The sequence below is a fragment of the Crinia signifera genome, chromosome 11 (assembly GCF_055691185.1).
Source record: "Crinia signifera chromosome 11, ASM5569118v1, whole genome shotgun sequence".
In the NCBI taxonomy this organism is placed as follows: domain Eukaryota; kingdom Metazoa; phylum Chordata; class Amphibia; order Anura; family Myobatrachidae; genus Crinia; species Crinia signifera.
This window is the reverse complement of record NC_139227.1, coordinates 84,794,611-84,819,439: the sequence shown is the minus strand read 5'-3', so window position 1 is coordinate 84,819,439 and position 24,829 is coordinate 84,794,611. Positions and strand designations below refer to the sequence as shown.

The window sequence follows — 24,829 nt, the reverse complement described above, 5'->3', positions numbered from 1 at the left end:
GGTATTTATATGGGTAAGTGAATGTCTTTTTGTGTGTATTTTTATGATGTATCGCCCTGAGGATGGGGGAGAACCTGAAAGCGCTAGGCGCTGATAGTCACTTCTGCATAATTGCTTATGTGTCCCATTCATTGCATTATATATATATATATATATATATATATAGATAGGACCAAGGCATAGGCACTCACGGGACTTTTCAAAGAATAATGCAACAAGACAAAGCTTGATTCTTAATTTTGTCTTGTTGCATTATTCTTTGAAAAGTCCCGTGAGTGCCTATGCCTTGGTCCTATCTACATTTCTGCGTGGATATTGCCCCGTTGAACTGTGTGCACCTGGGCATATAAGTTATATCACAGTTTGGGAGTGCCGATCTCTTGTACTATATATATATATATATATATATATATAAATATAAATATATATATATATATATATATATATATATATATATATATATATATAGTGGAGTCACTCACCAGTCAAGATCTTGACAAAGGTTCCAAAGGACTGGCATCTGTGAATTTACATGGAAAGCATCTCTACATATATAAGCCAGGCAGGGCAGAAAAAAAAATGAACTTACAGGACAGGACTCGGTCAGATTCAGGAGCTCCTGTGGTTCCAGCCTCCCCACTGCACCGTCCCCACCCTGACTTCCCCCTCTCACGGCATGTGCTGTGCAAGGCAGGCAACCTCAGCTGCTGCAGTCTGCAGACACACAGACTCGCGAGATAATGAAAGCACCATCTCGCGAGTTTGTCTCTACAGACGCTCCGCAGCGGTGGACGCCGGCCTCTACCGCTGACACTGCAGACAGCACTGCAGTCAAAGTGAGTGAGAGTGACACAAGCTGCCGCTCCTGAGCCGCTCTCCCTGGCGCCCGGAAAGCTGCCGCCCAACACCCCCCCCCCCCCTCGGCGACGGCGGGGGCACCCGTTTTCCCGCAACACCGCTGCCTGTAAAAGATTTTTAAAAAGGAATTTGTCTGTGTGTCCCCGGACCCGGGCCCCCCTGACAGGCCCGGGCCCAGGTAAAATGTACCTGCCCCCCCTGCCTCTCGGCGGCCCTGCATGTACCCCTGGGCTCATACTGTATATTGTGTGCATATCTGTCTCTGGTAGTTGCCAGGGACTCTTTTGCCATTTACCTCACCGCACGTCCCTGGTCAGTGGTTACCTGATTTTTTAATACCAGCCCTGGCTCTTTCAGCCTGGAGCTGGTTACGGCCGTGAGGGGGGACCCCACGCCGTTTTTTTTTATTTTTTTATTTACACACTAAAGTCTGCACGGATCTGACTGATCCGTTCAGGCTTCTGCCAAATACGCCAGGAAAATGAATTGTATTTTCCTGGCATATTTGGCCGGCAATTAGCAGCCGTTTTACATGAAGTAGCGGCTGTATTTCAATACGGCAGCTTAGTAAATTAGGAATCACCATTCTTTTGAATGGTGATTCCTATTTGTATTTTCTGATGGCGCAAACATTCATATTTGTAAATACAAACATGAATGTGCCAAAAATACGAATACGAATATATGTGTATTTTTGGCATAGTAAATGCCAAAAATACGAATACAAATATGTGTATTTTTGGCATAGTAAATGCCAAAAATAGGAATACGCCTAAAATTTTTTTATTTTACAATGAAAATACGATTTTTGGGGAGGCGTATTTGCCTTAGTAAATTTCCCCCAGAATGGAGAGTAAAACACTTTGTAAACTTTTACCTTTCGTTCAGTATTTATTATTTGCTATTCTGTACTGATGCATGGGTTCTGTTCTGCCTGGAGTTTGAGTGTTAAATACTTGGCAGTATCCCATAATAAACAGCTTTGATCTAGTGCAAAAGAAACAATAGGCAATAAGTAATGGTCAGAACGATTTATTTAGCATACTGCACATTTGCACTTTGTTAAACAAAAAAACAAAAAAGATCCAATCTCATTTAAAAAAAAGTCCTTGTTTGGTGTAAATATGTATGCTGTATGCTTTTCTGAACAGCTTACATTAATAATTTACAGACAAACTTGTTTTTGTAGATTCAACCTACAAGAAACCCATTTTAATCTCTTCCTATATGACCTACAGATGGAGCAGCTGCCGTTGGAGCTGCTCCTGACAATAGAATCGCCAACCGCCGCCATCCGCCAGAAGGGGGTGCGTGCATGACACACTTGCATGCCCCATTCCAACGGAACCCTCCGCTGCCCGTAGCTCCCCGCACTCCCCCTTAACCCTGCCTGTCTCCCTGAAGCGGAGTGGCTGGACTGAAAAGGGGAAGAGCTAAGGGGTGGGTGTGACCTTATGTGGAGGGGCGTGGCCTGGTGTCTGGGCAGCCCCTGACTCCCTGCACTCCTTCCATCCCTCCCCCTCCCTGGACTGAAGAGATGCTGTGCACACTATTATATGCTGGGCCGGTGCCAGACACCGGAGCGCCCCAGGCGGGTGGGGGGCGCTCCGGCGCTCACCTGCTCCCCCGCTCAGCTGCTCCACACGGGGGGGTCAGCTGCTCCCCAGGGGGTGTGTGTGAGTGCTGGGTATTCATCCGCTTCACACAGGGGGGTCCGGGTATTGCGGTGGCTGGCTGCTCCACACAAGGGGTGTCCGGGTATTGCGGCGGTAGATCGTTCCACACAGGGGGGGGGGTGCTGGGAATTGCGTCGGCAGGCCGCTCCACACAGGGGGGGGGTCCGGGTATTGCGGCGGTAGATCGTTCCACACAGGGGGGGGGGGTGCTGGTTATTGCGTCGGCAGGCCGCTCCACACAGGGAGGGGGGTGTCCGGATATTGCGGCAGCAGGCCGCTCCACACAGGGGGGGGGGGGTGCTGGGTATTGTGCCGGAAGTTGGCGTGTCTTTCCACAGGGAAGGGGGGTTGTCAGGGGCGGGGGTGACGGGGCATGCAGCCAGTGCCGCTAAGTATTTCCAGGGGTGGGGAACAGGTGATGTGGCGCCGGCCGCCTAGTCGCTCCAGAGGGGGGGGTGCGGACGCTCACTGTCACCACTCACCTCCATCCAGGGGGGACCTTCTCCAAATTGCCGCCCTCCAGTGATTATATGGTGACTAAACTCGTCTAGCTCTGAAAATACATATACTGGTCTCTGGGGAGAGGCTAGCAGCTGCAGACCCCCCATGTGAAGGCATTGAGGGCTTAGGCTGTGAGGCCACACCCCTACCCATAAGGCCACACCCAGTTTGGATCCTTGCATCAAATGCAGGCTACTCGCAGTGAGTTGGATTAACTTTCAGCAGGTGGATTGGTCTTGATAATGAATAAGTCCATGCTGAAGAGTGAAGAATAAGCTAAATACAGCCGTGTTTGCAATACCATACTGTCTACAGGAACTAAAATGTACTGAATGTGTCATTTACTTTCAGAATTGCCTGTTGGACACCTGCAGCTGTGAGAAAAGTGAAGACTGTATGTGTGCCGCCATTTACTCTTATGTCAAAATTTGTGCTGCTAAAGGAATTATTCTAACAGACTGGCTCGGCGTAGTTTGCAGTGAGTACAGATGTTTTATATGTTTATAAACTGCATATACTGTATACAGTACTGTATGTCACCAGGTCTACAACACAAGCATAGGTTGTCATAGAAAAGGTTAACATGAGTTTTTCATGTTTTTTATTTTTATAAGGTGGTTTTTCATAGTTTACTCATACCTCCCAACTTTTGAAAAGTGGTAGTCGCCCCCCCATGCCGAAAGGCTTGCACCCAAAATTTTGGGGCATGACCTGGCGACAAGGCAGCGTCACCTACAAATTGCATCACTCCCATGAGGCCACTCCCCATTTTGCAACTGTGAGCATGGCCCCACTGACTGCTGGAATAGTTTCCATTCACGGGTTACAGGGGGGACTCCCAACTACCCCGCCACGGGCCACTGCTGGTCCTGGGCAGGATGCAGGAATGTAGCATAACAATTGGACATTCTTGCAAAAATCGGGACAGTTGGGAGGTATGCTTTACTATTCAAGGGGGGCAAAGAGTGAGAATATAAGAGTGCCCAAAGCATGGTGAGCATTGGCAGCCATGTAAGGGAAAGGGTTTCACTCTGGCACAGCTGATCGCTGGGCTACAAAGATTTGAATCCCAGTGATCAGGTCTGAATTAGCCCCAATGAGTCATACAAGCAGGTATGCAAAGTGTCCGCTTACATCCCAACTGTCCTGATTACAGTGGGACAATGCCTCTATTCGGAGACTGTCTGTCCCACGTATGACCATGTACCGCAGATCGGAGGGAAATTGGGTGGAGCCAGAGACCACTGCTGCTCGGCTCTGGAGCACAGCGGTGATCGCTGAAGAGATGCCGTGAGCCTGTGGGATGCAGTCAAAATCCCGATGGTCAAAATCCCGACAGGGTCAAAATCCCGAATGGGTCAAAATACCGACAAGGACAAAATTCAGACATGGACAAAATCTAGACATTTAAAATCCCGACAGGGTCAAAATCCCGACATTTAAAATCCCGACAGGGTCAAAATCCCGACATATAGAATGTACAAGTGAAACAGTCTACATGCCTTTCGGTCGACAGGTGCAAGGTCGACATGGGTTTTTTCACTGTTTTTTGAACCGACATGTGCCGACAGGTGGTATTTTATGCCCTACCATATACTACGGCGTGGTGGGAGAATAAAATAGTGTGCCGAGCGCAGCGAGGCACCGTGTCCGAAGCATGGCGAGCGATGCGAGGGGCTGCGGTTCACTTGCAACGGTGTCCATGTCGACTGTGTCGACATTCGGGTCAAAAAACAGTGAAAAAACCCATGTCGACCTTGCACCTGTCGACTGAAAGGCATGTAGACTGTTTCACCTGTACATTCTATATGTCGGGATTTTGACCCTGTCAGGATTTTAAATGTCGAGATTTTGTCCATGTCGGGATTTTGACCCTGTCGGGATTTTGACCCTGTCGGGATTTTGACCCTGTCGGGATTTTGACCGTCGGGATTTCATACCGAATCCGAGCCTGCGCACAGCATCTATTCAGTACAGGGAAGAGAGAGGGCAGGAAGTGGGCTGGGGACTGCCTAGTCGCTAGAAGAGTTGTGGGCACACCCCCGAAAATTTTAAAAATGGGTGTTGCTGCACTAGGCCACGCCCCCTTTGCTCAAGGTCCGTCCACTCTCCCCTCAGCCCCGCCCCCTTTTTCGCATCTTCGGTGTGGCAGGTCCTAATTTAAACATCAGAAATATTGGGTGGTATGTGTCAGGTTTGTGTCAGGTTTGTGCTACTTCTCTCCCACACAGATCACCTAATACCTCGAGTAAGATTATTAAGGTTTTCTGAGTTGTATTCCTAGCTTGTTTTGAAACGCCATAAAAAAACAGGTTGCTTTGCCTTAACACTAATTAAGTGCCAGTAAATTTCAGTGTATAAGATTTTAGTAATAATGTTAGCATAACAGACAGAAACTGCGTCCAAACTTGCTTATATACATTCAGCGGTGTAGCTAGGTGCCATGGTTACTAGAGCTCCCCTCCCCCATCCCCCAAACTCCATGGCTACAGCCAGAGCTTGGGACAGTGATGTTGGTTACGATGACGCTACTGCAGCCAAGGAGGAGGGAGTGTAGCAGGGGAGGAGTGTCCTCCTGATTTCTGCGCTGCCCGGCCGGCTCGATATCACAGCCGACTGAGCCGGCTCGAGCAGCAGCAGCTTCAGTCAAGGAGGAGTCGGACATGGGGAAGAAGACCGTGACGTCACGTGACGTCATCGGTTTCCTGGCAGCAGGGTTAGCAGCCAGGCGCCTTCGGCGCCTGGAGCGTGTGCTCCACTGGCTCTGCCCTCCTTATGCCTCTGTATACATCCCTTTAAAATATGTTACTCTAAATTTTGTTTACTTTCTATTTTTACAGGCAAGTATTCAGTCACCTGTCCCAATAATCAGATCTTTAGTTACACAATAACTTCATGTCAACCCACTTGTCGTTCACTTAGTGAACAAGACAACACCTGCAAAATCCACTTTGATCCAGTGCTTGGCTGCAAATGTAAGCAAGGATATTATTTGACCGATGATGATATATGTATTCCTCTTTCTGCCTGCCCATGTTATTATGAAGGCATTGAGATACCTGCAGATCAATCTACAAACATTGATGGAATTTTGTGGTGAGTAGTAGTAGTAGAGTACCAAACTTAACAAGTAGAGACAGTGGGCCTGATTCAAACATGGCTCGTTAAGCAGCATACATACGTAGCTCAGTGAGCCCATAAACGTCACCCGCCGGAGGCCGAACGGCTGCCCCCACTGCCGAATCCCCTCAGTACCATGTGAGGGGATGTGCGCAAACACATCCCCTAGCATGCAGACGAAGGGGAGAGAGATCATTCTTTAGTCGCCGACTGTCTAAACTGACTTTTATTTCCATTGAAGCCCGCCAAAGATGGAACAGGGCACTGATGTCATGTGACGCTAGCCGCCCACCCCGAGCAGGGAACACCATGCCTGCATTCCCAGGGGATGCACATAAAATGCTGGGTGTTCCCCTCCAGTCGTAACCCCTGCTTACCCCTGCTTACCCCCTCCCCTACCCATGAGCATGCCTCAGGGGGCATGTACATGCGCAAATATGAGCATGTACATGTGGAGAACCCCCCATCACCGAAACAGGGCCAAATTCAACCCCTTCCAGTCCATACTGAATCACCCCTTACAAAAGCTAAGATGCACATAAAACCGTTAGCAGGGACAGGGCATCGCACGGCACTCCAAGGACTTCAATCAAAACAGGTGATAAACTGTGTTTATTGCAACGTTTCGGGACGCTCCGGCCCAGTTGTCAGGCTAACAGTGAACCTGACGACGGGGCCGGAGCGTCCCAAAATGTTGTAATAAACACAGTTTTTCACCCATTTTGAGTGAAGTCTGTGGAGTGCCATGTGATGCCCTGTCCCTGCTAAGGGTTTTATGTGCATCTCAGCTTTCTACATTCCTCTATGTAAAGGCACCGGGGCGGTTGCTTATTTGATATAGGAGTGCCGGATCTACCAGCTCCTGCATACAACAGCCACCATACTGTCACCTGAGGCACTGTCTTTAACTGTTTCACCTGCTACCTCCTTATGGATTATCTGCACTGGAGCGCCACTGACAAAATCCAGTATATATATGTGTATATAAATATATATATTCATCTTTATGAGGTGATGTACTACCACTGACCACTAGAGGAATCTCGATGGAAAAAATTACTCCTTTGTATGCTAAAAGATGTCATAACAGAAAATGAAAGCAATTTTTGCAGAGGCACTTATCGGTTTCAAACTTGCAAGATATGGAGATAGGGAGCTGTGAAGATGGAGACTGGGGGTAGAAATATATAGAGACGGAGGGTGGGGTGGAAAGTTTGTGGTTTAAAAACAGTCACAGCTCAAAGTAAAAGTCAAAACTGTCACAGCTTAAAGTGAACGTACATTGCAGAAGTCTTGACTCTTTGATAAAGTGGGATTCTGTTTCCGTCAGTGCCCTGTAATGAAAAGCAATTGGTCTTTACTTTTGAAGGCAGACTGCACCCAGTCCTTGCTTTGAGTCATCAGATGAGATTTCAACTGGCAAGTAACATTGAAGCATTGCAGTACAGGGGGACTGGTGAGCATGGTCTTCAAATTGAGCACTGCGGCATGGGGTGGTATCAACCAACACCTCTCTGTATCTTAGTGTAGAAGTTGTCGCAGGGGTGTAGTGATCTCACTAAAATTGGGGATGATTTTTGACAGGAGATTAGTCATTCATAAGAAACATTGGAGACCCGATTCATAGCTGCTCGCTAGACTGTGTATATTAGCGAGAAGGTTACATTACCCCGCCGAGCGCAAGCCCCCACCGTAGACGGATCCCCCTGCTACGCTACGAGTGAATGTGTACACTTGCACATCCGTTACTCGCCATCGAACGATTATTCCTCTGTTCACTATAAAAGGCCAGGACTCCCTTTTTAGCTGAACAGGGTTGGCTGAATTGAAGGCAGGCACTGACATCATGTAACCTCAATCCGCTCGCCCCGAGCAGGCATCGGCACCCCTGTAATTGCCGGGATCCACCTAGCATTTTTAAGAGTGCCCACCATTTTTGCAGGCAAACACATAAAACGCTGGGTGCCCACCCCAGAATGCCCCCTGCCTGTCATTCAGGCAGCAAGCGCCCCCCGCCAAATGAAAAATTCACCATAGGTGCCTGTTGCGGGGGTTTGCACATGCACATTTTCACACATGGACATGTGCAGACCCCCACCATCGAGGATGGGGCTGAATTTGGACCTCTGCAAACAAGTCTGAATCAGCCCCTAAGTTTGTCCACCGGCAGGGGCATGTGCTGGTCGTGGATGTGACCCACGTACAGAACTTTAGCCACTCTGAATCTGCACTTATCTGGGCTGAGCTTTACGTTGATTGCTCACTTTCTTTCCAAAACCTGGCGAAGACGCTCATCATGCTCTTGCATATTATATACTCCTTGACTGCCAAATTATTGGGTGCTCCCTGTCTGCTCTATAATTGGGTGCTGCCACTGTCCTCTCTTTAATTTGGTGCTGTCTGCTCACACAGTGCAGCATTGCCCAAAACAAATATGGCCGTCGCATATGTGCATTTAATATATTCATATATGCGGCGCCCATATTTGTTTTGGGCAATGCTGCCGTTTGTGACCAGGCTGGGCTCCGGCCGCTTCAAATGAAGGTAAGCGGCCCTGCCAGAGTGAAATCTGGTCTGGCCCACCGGGAAACAGCCCGGTTTCCCGGTAGGCCAATCCGCCCCTGATAGAGGGCATGTAAAATCCAAGAAGCTAAAATGAATAACCCCCCAAAAATAATAATTATCTGATGAGATACATAGAATTGACAATATGCCATTAATGACACAAAGTGGCAAGGAAAGGCTAAGGTCTGGGCCTATGTTTATGACTAGTAGTTCAGCTTCTCATGCAGATGGAGGCTCTCACCCCTCTCAAAAAAAAAATTAAGGTGGCTAAAGCACAGGAAATAACCCTACGGAGAGTTGGGATGTCTATACCTGACCTTCCCAACATTGGATGGGAAGAGGCTACTTCCTCCATTTGCACACCCTCTACAAGTGCTGGGAGGAGCACCACCAGTCCGGTTGCTGATATTGACATTGAGGATGTCACTGTTAAAGTACACCAGGATAAGGATATTGGTGTAGCTGGCATTGAGGAGGAAGTTGATGAGGAGGATTCTGATGGGGATGTGGTTTGTAAGGCACAGGTACAGTATAGACAGTTGTTGGCCGTGGGATGAAAAAGCTCATTGTCATGCCTGGGCAGAAAACCAAAAAAATCCTTCTCTTTGGTCTAGTATTATTTCTACCCAAATCTGGACAACACATGTCTTGCCACATGTAATCTGTGTAACAGCGTAATACTGCTAATAGGGATAAGGATGCTTACCACCTAGGAACATCCTCCCTTATACATCACCTGCAGCACATTCATCATAAGCCATTATCAATTTCATAAACTTTGGCAAAGAGTATAAGCAATCCAGTGACAACTCAATTGCTTTTTTCCTGTTGTATCCAAGGCCCTACAATCCACAGCACCAACTCACTCATTGCCAATTTCCTCCTCGATCAGGATCAGAAGTAGTCCTGCAGGCCATGTCACTGGCAAGACTGACTCCTCTCCTACCAGGGATTCCTCCAGAGGATCCTTGAGTGATACGCCTACTGCTGCCACTGTTGCTATTTCTGCTGTGAGTCGACTGTCATCCCAGAGTGGAAGACCACTTCTACTACTTTAACTAAGTTATTGACTGTTCAGCAGTCCATTGCAAGGAAGATGAAGTATGACAGCAGTTACCCTTTTTCAAAGCAGATTACTAAGGCTATACCATATATACTGCTGTTAGACATGAACCCAGTATCCACCATTAGTGCAGTGGGATTTAGACAGTTGATGGACCTGGTACCAAATCCTGTCTAGATTCCACTTCACAAGGCAAGCGATTCACAGATTGTCCCGGGACACTAAGAAAAGTGTACTTAGTGTCCTAAAAGAAGCAGTTGTGCCCACTGTCCACTTAACCAAGGTCATCTAGACAGGTGGAACAGGGCAAACTAAGGACGACATGACTGTGATAGCCCACTGGGTAAATGTATTGCCTAATGCAAAACAAAAGCAGAGGCCAAAGCAACGGCATGTCACCAACGCCTACTCGTTCTTAGGCAGGCTTTGCTGTGTATCACTGGTTTCCATAAGAAACCACTGACAACTTCTTAGAGAAACTGCAGGACATCATTGCAAAATGGTTTACCCCACTAAGACAACGTCGGCAATATTGGGCAAATTCCAGCACGTCCCATGTTTTGCTCACACAATAAACAATTTTCCAAACTTACAGGGGGAAGGGGGGGGTGCAGGAGATGATTTTGGTGGGCCAAATAATTTAATTCCACATTCAACAATCTCCTACCCCCTAAGGGGCATTGTAGTGACAGTGGTGGATTTTGCAATGGGACCTACACAATTCTAGTTATGCCCCTGCTACCCACTGAATAACGCAGTGCCAGCAATAGGCGCGTAGTGGGTTAAACATCCCCATCTGCGTGTCACACTAGGAAGCATGTGACTTGGGGATCCAATAGGCTGGTTAGGTTTGGCAGGGTTAGCTATGTTAATAGGGGCAGGGAGGTGAAGAGGCTTCCTCTTCTTCCTGCTGAATTTTCCACCCTCCCCTTTTTTAGGATTTATTAAGGGTGGGTGGTTTCATCGCGTTAGCTGATAGGCAGTTTTAATCAAATTAGTTTACATTAGGTGTTGATCTTGCGTATATGGCTTGACGGGTAGTCAATGCAGTGAGGCAGAGTTGGATACCGCTTGTTTTCAGTTAGGCCAGTTACGTTTGCAGTTGGGGTGGAGTTTTATTTAGTAGCCATTCTTTCTTGGCCACCATTAGTTAATTAATTAGTTTAAATAATCAATTTAGCTTAAAAGTTTCGATAAATAGATCAGTTAACAATTTCTGCCAAACCGATGTCTCCGAGTCGTTACATCAGGGTTAGTGATATAAGTTAAGAATGTTTAAGGTTTTAACATGCTTAAAGGACAGGTAAGATGCTGGGATGTTTACAAGGCCGAGGGACACCGGGCGACCGCCGGCAGCACCGTCGGAAGGGGACGTGCGCGCACCTCGTGCACGCGCAACCCCTTCGGGCATACAGATGGCGCGAGGCAGGGGATGGCGGCTGGCGTCGCCATCGCCATCCCCTGGATAGATAGGTCCCGCTCCATCTGTACCCTCACACTTTACAGAGGGGATCCCGGATGCATGCGATACTAGCAGCAGGGGAAGGGCAGGCATTCGGCGGGGAGGTGGGCTGGGTTAATCTGCTCGCTAAGAAGTAAACGACTGCTGCTTAGCAGGCGTAGTGAATCGGGCCCTTACCGCAGACACCCTTCTGCGATAGAAATTGATTGATTCGATTTTTCATTTATAGAACATCGTGAAAAAAAAATTATATTATCATCAGTACCCTTACTAGAATAAGTAATCATTTAATTTAGAAAATAAACTGAATTTGACTATTATCTTTAAAATCCACAGCTCCTGTAGCAAAGGAGAATTATCCTGCTTGGTTCCAGATATAAAAGGTAACAAATGTTTGTTGTTTCTTTCCCTCCACAATATCTTTGCTGTATTGCCATTGCATTAAAATAACAAATTGCATTTTAGACCTTTATTAACCCCTTCCTGACAGAGCTAGTTTTTGCGTTCCTGACAGAGCCATTTTTTTCAAATCTGACATGTCTCACTTAAGTGGGGATAACTTTTTTTTGCTTTTACTTATCCCAGTGATTTTGAGATTGTTTTTTCGTGACACATTGTACTTCAAATTAGTGGTAAATTTGGGTCGATACAGTCTGTGTTTTTTTGTGAAAAATACCAAAATGTCGTGAAAAAATGGAAAATTTAGCGATTTGCAAAATGTTAAATTTTCTGCTTGTGAGACAAATAATCATACCACTCAAAATAGTTAATAACTAACATAGACCATATGTCTACTTTATGTTTCCATCATTATTTCAACTTCCTTTTAATTTTTTTGGACACTAGGAGGCTTACAATATGAATAGCAAATTCTCAAATTTTCAAGAAAATTTCAAACACTGATTTTTTTAGGGACCAGTTCAGTTCTGATATGACTTTGAGGGACTTGTATGTGAGACACCCCCATAAATGATGCCATTTCAAAAACTGCACCCCTCACAGTATTCAAAACAGCATTTTGGAAGTTTGTTAACCCTTTAGGTGTTTCACAGGAATTAAAACAAAGTGTAGGTGAAATTTCAAAATTTCATTTTTTTTGCAGATTTGCAATTTTAATACATTTTTCTAAGGAACACAGTACATTTTACTAGAGAAATGTGACTAAAAATTGATTCCCCCAATTCTTTTGTTTTCAAAAATATCCTATATGTGGCCCTAGTGTGCACGTTGACCAAACCACAGGCTTCATAATAGAAGGAGCACCTACTTGATTTTGGAGCCTCCTTTTTATGAGATTATTTTTTAGGCACCATGTAGGTTTCTAGGCACCATAAGATGCTAAAATTTAGGAACCCCCCCACAAGTTACCCCATTTTGCAAACTACACCCCTCAGGGAATTCATCTAGGGGTATAGTGTACATTTCAAACCCCCAGGGGTTTCACCAATTGTGGTACAACTGGGCAGTGAAAATGAAAAATTACATTTTTTACACAAAAAATGCAGTTCTGGCTCAAAATTTTTCATTTTCACAAGGAATGAAGGAGACAAAGCACCCCAAAATCTGTGCCCCAATTTCTCCCGAGTACCGCAATGCCTCACATGTGACCAAAAAATACCAGTTGGGTGCATGGCAGGACTCAGAAGGGAAGGAGTGATTTTTGGATTTTGCAGCTCAGATTCTGGTGGAATTTTGGTGGGTGCTATGTCGCATTAGCAAGACCCCCCAAGCACCAATACAGTGGAACCCCCCCACAAGTGACCCCATTTTGCAAACTACACCCCTCAGGGAATTCATCTAGGGGTATAGTGTACATTTCAAACCCCCAGGGGTTTCACCAATTTTGATACAAGTGGGCAGTGAAAATGAAAAATTACATTTTTTTACACAAAAATGCAGTTCTGGCTCAAAATTTTTCATTTTCAGAAGGTATGAAGGAGAAAAAGCACCCCAAAATCTGTGCCCCAATTTCTCCCGAGTACGGCAATGCCTCACATGTGAACAAAAAATACCAGTTGGGTGCATGGCAGGACTCAGAAGGGAAGGAGTGATTTTTGGATTTTGCAGCACAGATTTTGGTGGAATGAATGGTGGGTGCTATGTTGCACCAATACAGTGGAACCCCCCCACAAGTCACCCCATTTTGCAAAGTACACCCCTCAGGGAATTCATCTAGGGGTATAGTGTACATTTCAAACCCCCAGGGGTTTCACCAACTTTGATACAAGTGGGCAGTGAAAATGAAAAATTACATTTTTTTACACAAAAATGCAGTTCTGGCTCAAAATTTTTCATTTTCAGAAGGTATGAAGGAGAAAAAGCACCCCAAAATCTGTGCCCCAATTTCTCCCGAGTACGGCAATGCCTCACATGTGACCAAAAAATACCAGTTGGGTGCATGGCAGGACTCAGAAGGGAAGGAGTGATTTTTGGATTTTGCAGCTCAGATTCTGGTGGAATTTTGGTGGGTGCTATGTCGCATTAGCAAGACCCCCAAAGCACCAATACAGTGGAACCCCCCCACAAGTTACCCCATTTTGCAAACTACACCCCTCAGGGAATTCATCTAGGGGTATAGTGTACATTTCAAACCCCCAGGGGTTTCACCAATTTTGATACAAGTGGGCAGTGAACATGAAAAATTACATTTTTTTACACAAAAATGCAGTTCTGGCTCAAAATTTTTCATTTTCAGAAGGTATGAAGGAGAAAAAGCACCCCAAAATCTGTGCCCCAATTTCTCCCGAGTACGGCAATGCCTCACATGTGAACAAAAAATACCAGTTGGGTGCATGGCAGGACTCAGAAGGGAAGGAGTGATTTTTGGATTTTGCAGCTCAGATTCTGGTGGAATTTTGGTGGGTGCTATGTCGCATTAGCAAGACCCCCCAAGCACCAAGACAGTGGAACCCCCCCACAAGTGACCCCATTTTGCAAACTACACCCCTCAGGGAATTCATCTAGGGGTATAGTGTACATTTCAAACCCCCAGGGGTTTCACCAATTTTGATACAAGTGGGCAGTGAACATGAAAAATTACATTTTTTTACACAAAAATGCAGTTCTGGCTCAAAATTTTTCATTTTCAGAAGGTATGAAGGAGAAAAAGCACCCCAAAATCTGTGCCCCAATTTCTCCAGAGTACGGCAATGCCTCACATGTGAACAAAAAATACCAGTTGGGTGCATGGCAGGACTCAGAAGGGAAGGAGTGATTTTTGGATTTTGCAGCACAGATTTTGGTGGAATGAATGGTGGGTGCTATGTTGCACCAATACAGTGGAACCCCCCCACAAGTCACCCCATTTTGCGAAGTACACCCCTCAGGGAATTCATCTAGGGGTATAGTGTACATTTCAAACCCCCAGGGGTTTCACCAATTTTGATACAAGTGGGCAGTGAAAATGAAAAATTACATTTTTTTACACAAAAATGCAGTTCTGGCTCAAAATTTTTCATTTTCAGAAGGAATGAAGGAGACAAAGCACCCCAAAATCTGTGCCCCAATTTCTCCCGAGTACGGCAATGCCTCATGTGTGACCAAAAAGTGGCAGGACTCAGAAGGGAAGGAGTGATATTTGGAGTTTGCAGCACAAATTCTGGTGGAATGATGGTGGGTGCTATGTCGCATTAGCAAGACCCCCAAAGCACCAATACAGTGGAACCCCCCCACAAGTGACCCCATTTTGCAAACTAAACCCCTCAGGGAATTCATCTAGGGGTATAGTGTACATTTCAAACCCCCAGGGGTTTCACCAATTTTGATAAAACTGGGCAGTGAACATGAAAAATTACATTTTTTTACACAAAAATGCAGTTCTGGCTCAAAATTTTTCATTTTCACAAGGAATGAAGGAGAAAAAGCACCCCAAAATCTGTGCCCCAATATCTCCCAAGTACGGCAATGCCTCACATGTGACCAAAAAATACCAGTTGGGTGCATGGCAGGACTCAGAAGGGAAGGAGTGATTTTTGGATTTTGCGGCTCAGATTCTGGTGGAATGAATGGTGGGTGCTATGTGGCATTAGCAAGACCCCCGAAGCACGGTGAAATTATGAACCTAATATTCCATAGATGTGTGGTATATTTTAAAACACTCCTTTATACATAGGCCGGGTTTGTCGGGGCAAGTGTCACACTGGAAAATAGTTTGCTTTCTTACTCCCTTTTTATAGCAAACTTTGCACCTTTTTTGTGTCCTGCCCTTTTTTCTAGTGGAGGGGATTTCATCAGGAAAATGCTGCCCTGGTACAATACGGGGGCCAGTACTAGAAGTACTGGGGCCCTCTGCCTGCTGGTTCCCAAATATTAGGCCCTTTATGACTTCCTCTTGAAAGTGCATAAATGTCCCCCTCTGGCCGGTAGAACGGAATAGCACGTAAGCGTTATACAGTGCCATCTGGATGATATACACGGCCACCTTCTTGTACCAGATTTTTGTTTTCCGCAGGGCACTGTACGGCTTCAGTACCTGATCTGAAAGATCCACTCCGCCCATGTACCTATTGTAATCCAGGATACAATTAGGTTTTGAGGTGTGGGTACTGGTACCTCGTACAGGGACGGAGGTGGTACTGTCTCCGTGAATTGTTGTCAGTATAAGGACATCCCTCTTGTCCTTATATTTGACCAACAACATATTTTCGTTGCATATTCCCCTGCTTTCACCCCTTCTCATTACTTGGGCAATGTGCGTTTTTGGGAGGCCTCTTTGGTTCTTGCGCACAGTACCGCAAGCTGCTGTACCTCTTGAACCAAGGGCCTTAAACAGGGGGATGCTAGTGTAAAAGTTATCCACATAGAGGTGATAACCTTTATCCAGGAAGGGGTGCACTAAATCCCAGACAATTTTCCCACTAACACCTACGAGGGAGGGGGGGCATTCTGGCGGTTCAATTCTTGAATCCTTCCCTTCATAAACCCTAAACCTGTGGGTGTACCCTGAGGTGCTTTCACACAGTTTATACATTTTTATGCCATACCTTGCCCTCTTACTGGGAAGGTACTGGCGGAATTTAACCCTTCCTTTAAAATGTATAAGGAACTCGTCGATACAAATAAATTTTTCAGGGATGTACACCTCTTCAAATTTGGCACTGAAATGATCAATGACCGGCCTGACTTTGAATAGCCGGTCAAAGGTGGGATCATCTCTGGGTGGGCACTGTGCATTATCGGTGTAATGTATAAATTTAAGAATTGTCTCAAATCGAGTCCGGGTCATGGCCATACGGTAAAATGGAGTACTGTACAGAACATCTGTACTCCAATATTGCCTAATTTCTGGCTTTTTTACTATGCCCATATGAAACACCAGACCCCAAAACGTCATCATCTCTACTGCATCTACAGGGGTCCACCTAGCAAATGATGACGTGGAGTTTTGAGCAATAAACTGCTGGGCATATAAATTAGTTTGGTCCACCATTAAATTTATAAAATCATCAGAGAAAAATAATTTGAAAAAGTCAATTTCTCTGAGACCTGTGGAATCAAATTGGATTCCTGGCATGGCCAAAAACTCAGGAACCTGGGGCTCAAAATTGTCTGGTGGTGGGGTCCATACGAGATCAATTGTTGGGGGGGGGGTCTCAGCTGCTCTACGGGGGCGTCTTTGAGGGGGTCCCTCATCACCAGAGGAGGAAGAGGAGCTTAAGACGAATCCTTCAAATTCCCCGCTTGCATCACTGGCTGTGTCAGAGTCAGAGGCAAGCATGGCATATGCCTCCTCCACTGAATACATTCTCCTGGATGACTGGGAGGACATTTGGGAGGACATTTGGGAGGACATTTGGGATGCCATTTTTATTTTTGTGTTACTGGTAGTGAAATGTTTCAACACGTGTATAGTGTAGGGGGGGGTACAAACTTTATTTCAACCCGGGGGGTATGTAGTGTGTAGTGTGTATGTAGTGCAGAAAAAAAAAAAATACTTTATACCAATAAAAAAAAAAAAAATGAAGGGGTTAAAAATAAAAAATTGAAGGGGTTAAAAAAAAAAAAAAAAGGTCCTGCGCCAAAAATTGAGCACAGATGTTGGTCAGTAACGTCTGTCACTGAACAGCGCTCAAAGGCAACAGGAATTTGATCAAAAAAAAAAAAAAATAGATCAACCCTGTGCCGAAAAAGCTGATCAGTGATGTACGTCACTGATCAGCGCACAGTGGCCACAGGACACCCACAAAATCACAGTGTGTGTAAAAAAAAAATTAAAAAAAGACCCCACAGCACTCACAAAAAAAAAAAAAGGTGATCAGTGATGCGACACTGATTACCAGTGAGGTGCAGCAGGTGCACAACCTTTGGTGCAACTGACAGTGCAACTGACAGGTATATATAAAAAAAAAAAACCTCTGTACCCCCAAAAAAGTTGCTGATCACCTCAGATATAGTGATCAGCACAAAAGGCGGGGGCAGCAGACACAAAATTTAGCACTCTCTATCACTCTCTGTCACTATCTCTCTCTATCTCTCTATCTCTCACTATCTATCACTCTATGACACTGCAGCAGCAGCACTGACAGGTATATCTATATATAAAAAAAAAACTGCGCCCCCAAAAAGTTGCTGATCAGTTAATTTATACTGATCAGCACAAAAGGAGGGGGCAGCAGTCAGTTATATAAAAAATATATAGCACAATCTGTCACTATCTCTCTCTATCTCTCTCTCTCTATCTCTCTCTATCTCTCTATAACTATCACACTGCAGCAGCACAAAATATAGCACTCTGTCACTAGGCCTCTCTATCTATCTCTCTCTCTCTATCTCTCTCTATCTCTCTATCTCTCTCTCTCTATCTATAACTATATCACACTGCAGCAGCACAAAATATAGCACTCTCTGACACTATCTCTCTCTCTATCTCTCTCTATCTCTCTCTATCTCTCTATCTCTCTCTATCTATCTCTCTATCTAGCTATTACACTGCAGCAGCACAATTTCACAGCACAGGAAGGCACAAGTAGCAACAGGATCCAGGAAGCATCCAGCACACTACAAGCACAGATCAAGCAGTGATCAAGCAGTGATGAAGCAGTGATCAGGTAAGTATGGAGCAAGGTTCTGGTCAGTATATGGCGGCAGGTGGGCACGGTGACCGCACTGCACGCTATTCCAGACCGGAATGGCGTCTGCAGTGCAGTCACCGTTAGTTTAAACCCCCCTCCATGGCTGTGATTGGTCCGTCGGTCCGACGGACCAATCACGGCCTTTGGGGGTGGGCGGGGTGAGGTGGGGTGACACCAGTGTCACCCTTACACCCCGCGGTGATTGGTGCTGTACTTTACAGCACCAATCACCTCCGATCCCGTGTCACCGGCGAACGTTATTCGCCGGTGACACAGGAAAACGCTGTGAATGGCTGTTCACACTGAACAGCCAATCACAGCGATCGCCGACGGGGGGGCGGCATCGCAGCCCCCCCTGGGCATGCACGGACATGTCTGCTGTCAGGGACAGCAGACATGTTGAAACTGTCACCGCGTCTATAGACGCGGTGACAGTTTAAATCCATGACGTACATTTACGCCATGTGTCGGGAAGTGCTTCCCGACCATGACGTAAATGTACGTCAAATGTCGGGAAGGGGTTAACAAACAAAAAAGTACAAATGTAGAGGCAAATGTCAGAGCTTTACTATTTTAAGTAATGAAGAAAACAGAGGAAAAAACACATCAGATTAGTCGGCTTCAGTATGATTTACCGACATTCACAATACAGAAGGTCAAAATACCAACAAGCATCAGCACACAGTCAAAATACCGTCATGTTAAAAATGCAGACATTTAGGGGGAGATTCTCTAAGAATCTTCGCCCCCCTTCGCCGCCCATCGCATATTTAATTATCGCATATGCTGTAACATATGCGATAATTAAGGCAAAGGACAGCTCTTGCGTTAAGAGCTGTCCTTTGCGGTGAGAGTCGCTGGGTCCCAGCAGGTCCCGGCGGCTCTCCCCTCCCTCCCACACCCGGCGCTGCTGCTGCTGCGCCGGGCTCTCCTCCTCCCTGCACCCGGAAGAGGATCAGTGCAGGGAGGAGGTCACAGGTCCGGGCAGCACTGCGCTGTGCTGCCCGGACACAGGTGAGGGGGCGATGCGGGGCGGCGGAGGGTTGCGATAGAAGCCTATTGGCTTCTATGGGGCATCGCCAGATTTTTCTGGCGATGCCCCCCGCCGCGGTAACCCGGCAGGGGATGCTTACAGCATCCCAAAATGCGGTAAAACCCCCGATAACTGGGTTTTTACCGCATTTTTAGCTTAGAGAATCTCCCCCTCATTATGCCTACATAGTCATGCCAACATTTAACTGTCGACATGTCAAAAAATCTACTTTTTGGTGCCTTTGTCGACATAGGTCGACATGGACACTCGCTGCACTCACCATGCTTCAGAATGCTGTGCTCGGCACGTTATTGTAGTCTAACTCTATGCCCACTCTGATTGTGAAGTCAGTTTTAAAGAAAAAATCATGCCGGTAAATTAAGTGTCGGTAAATTGACTGCATCCCGATTAGTGTACTGCGCAATAAAAAAAATAGTACGCCACACTGTACTCTATATTGCACTCATATGTTTAGAATCATTTTCTAGAATATATTTTGACTTGAATTAGTTAGGAAGGTGCTCACAAAATGAAGATATAAACGGAAATGATATTTCATCAACTATAGTCCTGCAGCCCCCGCGGCGGCAGGGAGGCGCTAGGCAGGTGTGGGCGCCTGGGGGGTCTGCGGGACTATAGTTACCACCTGGTCCCGGCTCCCGACTCCTGCCCTCCCCCTCCTTACCCCATTGCCGCCGGCGCCGCTGCCTCTAACCCGACACGCAGATCTGTGTCGGGTGACGGGCGGTCCCCGGCTCCGGCTGCAGTGCTAATATAAAAAGAGACACTCGGAAAATGGCTGCCCCCATAATGCTGTATGGGGGCAGCCATTTTCCGAGTGTCTGTTATTATATTAGCACTGCAGCCGGAGCCGGGGACCGCCCGTCACCCGACACAGATATGCGTGTCGGGTTAGAGGCAGAAACACCGGCGGCAATGGGAACGGGTAAGGAGGGGGTTAATATTTGGGGGGGGCGCCCGAAATGTCCGGCGGGGGGGCTCAAAAAAAGTAGTTACGCCTCTGTATTTCATAAAAGTGATAACAAACCAGGCATTCCCAACCTAGATCCTCAAGGCCCACCAATGCTGTGTACAAACGGTGAGATAAAACATTAGATTTTGACTATATAGTCAAAATCCCTTAGGGATTGCATCTACATCGCAAGGTTTTTAACCTTTCGATCCCGAAAGGGAGGTGTCTTACATCTGGGAGCGCTGTAGACATAATTTGATGGTTGATGCAAAACATCCATTTGCATGCGTGTGGGGAAAGTCAGCGTGCGAGGGGGGGCAGACGGACATGTGGCGGCGTTGATTGACTTGCAAAGTTGCGAATTTTGCAGCTTTGCGAATCAACCAGAATAAGGTCTCACGTTTCCTATATAAGGTAAACATTACGGGTCATTATGATGAATAAATATGTTTGCTTGCCAATTTTCACACCTATTTTGACAAATTCACTCAGCACTCAAAGGGTTACATTAAGTTGTGTATGAAAATCATAACAAGGCAATACTGTACTTGGCAGTTTAACTTCCCCTGCATGTTTGTAGTAACTACCATGTATAGTTATTAGCATTCACTGTAATGAGATTAGCAATGGAATTGAACTTGCAAAATAAAAATTCCCAGAACAATGAGAATTATTTTGTAATTTTTTTGCAGTATAAATCCACCTACATGATTGTTTTTTAGGTATGTACAATTATTATAAGGGCCGGCAACAGGGGTGTGCTGTGGGTAAAGCTGTCCCGGGCCCTGTCCTCTGGAAGGGCCCGGGCAGCTAATTTTGCCCACAGCGACCCTCCGCTGTGTGCTGCCTGCACTGCGCTCGGTCCTCAGCAGGTCCCGAAGCACAGCCTGGCTTCTTCAATGCACGAAGCTGCCCTGGCTTTTGAGCCAATCAGAGCTTGTGTTCCGTTAGCCAATCAGAGTACACAAGTTCTGATTGGCTCATCCGCCAGTGCTGCATTTTAATTGGCCGCCAGCATCCTGCATTGAGGAAGCCAGGCTGTGCTCCGGCATCTGCTGAGTCGGGCGGTAAGTGAAGGAAGGGGGGGGGGAGATGGGGGTCCGCACACTGACAGCTCATCCACGGTGCCCGGGGAGGGGAGAGGTATGGGGGCGTGGGGCCTGGACTGGAAGTCCCGGGCCCCAAAATTCCTGGTGGCAGCCCTGTAAGCGTAAGCTGTCTTGCACCTGCATGTTGCTCTGTTTAGGTGAGAATGTCGCAGATGCACATATTTATATTTTGGAAATTTTCACACCTGTTTGATCACTTGGCACTCAAAGGGTTAAATCCATTGTAATAACAAAGAAAGTGGCTCTACATATCTCTTTATATCTTTCTGATATGAACCTAATATCTAAACATCAAATGTGTTTCATCTCTTTTTGTAGATTGTAAATCTCCAATGGAATATATTGATTGCAATAAATTTGAGGCAATAACCACTGGGGCAGAGTGTGCTAAAAGTTGTAGGACTCTGGATATGAATTGTGTGAGTATTTATAATAAAAAAAATGATATTAGTGTTATCTAATGGTTCAGCTAATTTCCATAAAAGAGACAAACCAGATTGAGTTATTTGTTAAGTGGAAAGTAGAACCAAAGGGTCTGTTTAGTAGGTATAGTATATAGCAGAATGGAACACTGCTGTGTAACAGAATGCACTGTACCTAGTGTTTCATGAAGATACGTCTTTGGAAGGTGGCATACTGTACATGTCATGTCACCTTTGATTATGCTTGGCAGTTTCTGTGAGCTTTTCAAGAGTCTGTTTCTAGTGATAGTTCTAGCTTCTACTACAGAAATCCACCTGCCTCTGGTCAGCTTGTTCCTGGTTCCTGTTGGTCAGGGTTCTTTCCTGGAGTTTACACCAACAATCGGAATTTGACATTCAACTGGCGGAAGTGGAATCATATTCCACCCATCTCATTAAGCGAGAATTGGTTACCATTGACATCCTCAAACTCGAATAAAAGTTCTATAACCATGGGAACAAAATGGGTAAACTCCTAGCTCACAGACTTAGGAAACATCAAAATAGACATAGAATTGCAGTAGATGCATTCTCTCCCTAGATGGCAAGACAGTAATGTAACCTGCTACCATTCCAATTGTCAAGTATTAAAAATCTCCTTAGACTTTGCCTCATGATAGCTTGACTCTAGTTGATGGTTATCTTTATTCAAACCTTCCAACCATAGAGACTGATGACTTGGCATAACTCAGTACCCCCTGGTGAGAACAAGAGTTACAGGACGTCAATAATAATCTGCCAGTGGATAAGGTGCCCGGTCTGGATATACAATTTATTTTTATAAATTCTTTGTGGCTCTGTTGGCACGGGTACTCACTTTTGTGTATAATTATGCCTCTGAAAATGCTTATTTTTCCTTATAAATATTGTATGCTCCAATTATTATTAGAACCAAACCTAGGATAGACCCATCACCTGCAAAATGTAGGTCCTAAATCAAAATGTATGCAAAGCATTGCCTTCTTCTTTCAAAAGGATTGTTTAAAATTCAATTGTTTTGCTTTTTAGTCGTTTTCTTGGTCCTCTTCTGAATGAAGATTCACCCCCAGCAGCACCAGACTTGTTACTCAATGATTTATCTGAGGAATCCTAAATAGGGGAGGAGTCAGTTATCATTGTCAAATTCAATGCAGGACTACCTCTTATGATTAATGAGGAGCTTGAAGAAGAAGGCATTGGCAGTGGTGATTGCAACTGCTAGGATCTAGTTCAGAGAAGGGAGATAGCTGATTCCTGGCTGCTTTGTGATTACAGTACACAGTACTTGCATAGTTCAGGGCCGTAAACCAGGAATCTGTTCCCTACTTAGGGCGAGATGTGATTACTGTATGTGCATGGGTGGACACTATGGGGCAGTGTCTATCGGGCAGTGCGTCAGCGTGTGTGAATCTATGTTTTTCTTTTGGGCAGTGTGTGGGAAGTGGTTGGGGCAGTGCCTATTTTATCAGTCTTGGGCCCTAAAAGTATGTGCCACTCTCAGATTTCTGTAATTCACTGCATTTTGGATTACTCCCCCCCCCCCCCCCCCCCCCCGGATATGGATTAATTAACAAGGTTGCTCGAGTGAGCAGTCTATCTCTCAACTCAACAGGATCATGTCCTGGTGGTGGTGGGGAAGTTCCAGAGTGGCACATCCATGTTGGCTGCTGCCCATGCCTATGGTTATTGTATTTTCATATTTTGGTAAGATTTCTCCAATTTGATGTCACTAGTATTCAAAAAGATGTGTCCCCGGATGTGTTTGCCCACCTGGACTTTTGTTTGATGACAATGGGGGCTGCATTCCTGAAGAGCAATGCCCATGTGTCCACAATGAAGGCACATATGACCCAGAAGTGGAGATCCAAATTCGATGCAATACTTGGTATGTATATCTCAGACCTTTCAGTAATATCATCATAAGGTCCAAATGATAATGCATTATTCATATCTGTATACAGTGTTTGCAAGAACAGAAGGTGGGAGTGCACTAACAATACCTGCCTGGCAACCTGTGCTGTTTATGGTGATGGACATTACATTACTTTTGATGGAAAACGCTATACATTTAACGGAGAATGCCAATATGCTCTCGCTCAGGTACTGAATATTAAAATTGGACTTTGGACAAATGAATGCACTTGCTCATCATACAATTTATATTGTATAGTACTGTACGTAAGGAATAATATAAATCTACATGTATTAAGATACAGTATGTTTTTATAATTTTTTCATATGCCAAACTTTTTGTGCCTTATTTTAATCAACAGTGTTTTTTTTTATGTGTGGATTTTGAAACGCAATTGAATTTTTGAATTTTGTGCAGCTGTGCCCCTTTTCATCCATATATATATATATATATATATATATATACATATATTTATTTTCTAGGATGGTGTATTTTAATTTTTTTTTTAATTGAGTAATTTTTATTAAAGTTTTTAGATATCACAAAACCCAGAGTAGCAAGACAGAGCATATATAGTAATACAAAAATAATATGAGGCAAGATAGCACACATTGAGCATACAATAATCCAGTGTAGTAGATATCACATACAAATATATAACTAAATTTGTAGCATAGTACAATGTCCCCCTCAGAGGATAGACAAAATAGTATAACCCTAAGGGGCCATTTGAATAAACTAAAATAAAGATTGGCAGGGGTATTGTTGGAATGGTACAGCACAGCATTAAAGTGTATAAGTGCAGCCTCTCTACTACATATAATAATGGGGGTTGCAGATTTATACCATAATGAAAAGCTCGTCTTGCCACAAACTACCTCCTAAATATGAAAGTAAACCTCACTAACAAGCCAATAAATCCAAAATAAACCTCCCCATAACCCCCCACCCTGTATAACCTAACCCAACTCATACTTGGATCCCCTAGAACCCCCACTAACTATTATCAGATACCAGGCAATAGACCAGTAGTCCTTAGCCAAAACT

General features: G+C 45.3%; 1 protein-coding gene across 1 annotated transcript; it reads left to right on the top strand.

Annotated features, from left to right (window-relative positions):
* The first annotated feature begins 740 nt into the window (after positions 1–740).
* On the top strand, positions 741–24,689 carry LOC146045089 (mucin-2-like). The gene is made up of 9 exons (XM_083163772.1): positions 741–836; positions 2,097–2,165; positions 3,387–3,513; positions 5,876–6,131; positions 11,582–11,628; positions 21,749–21,849; positions 23,604–23,755; positions 23,832–23,970; positions 24,621–24,689. The coding sequence occupies exons 1-9, from the start codon at positions 741–743 to the stop codon at positions 24,687–24,689; spliced, it is 1,056 nt and encodes a 351-aa protein (XP_083019898.1).
* Positions 24,690–24,829: the final 140 nt, after the last annotated feature.

What these genes read in the sequence shown, in the direction of transcription:
- LOC146045089 (XM_083163772.1), top strand. Translation starts at nt 741, where the DNA reads ATGAAAGCACCATCTCGCGAGTTTGTCTCTACAGACGCTCCGCAGCGG. An exon ending in CTGGCTCGGCGTAGTTTGCA is followed by an intron (nt 3,514 to 5,875) that starts GTGAGTACAGAT and finishes CTATTTTTACAG; the next exon opens with GCAAGTATTCAGTCACCTGT. An exon ending in AACATTGATGGAATTTTGTG is followed by an intron (nt 6,132 to 11,581) that starts GTGAGTAGTAGT and finishes TAAAATCCACAG; the next exon opens with CTCCTGTAGCAAAGGAGAAT.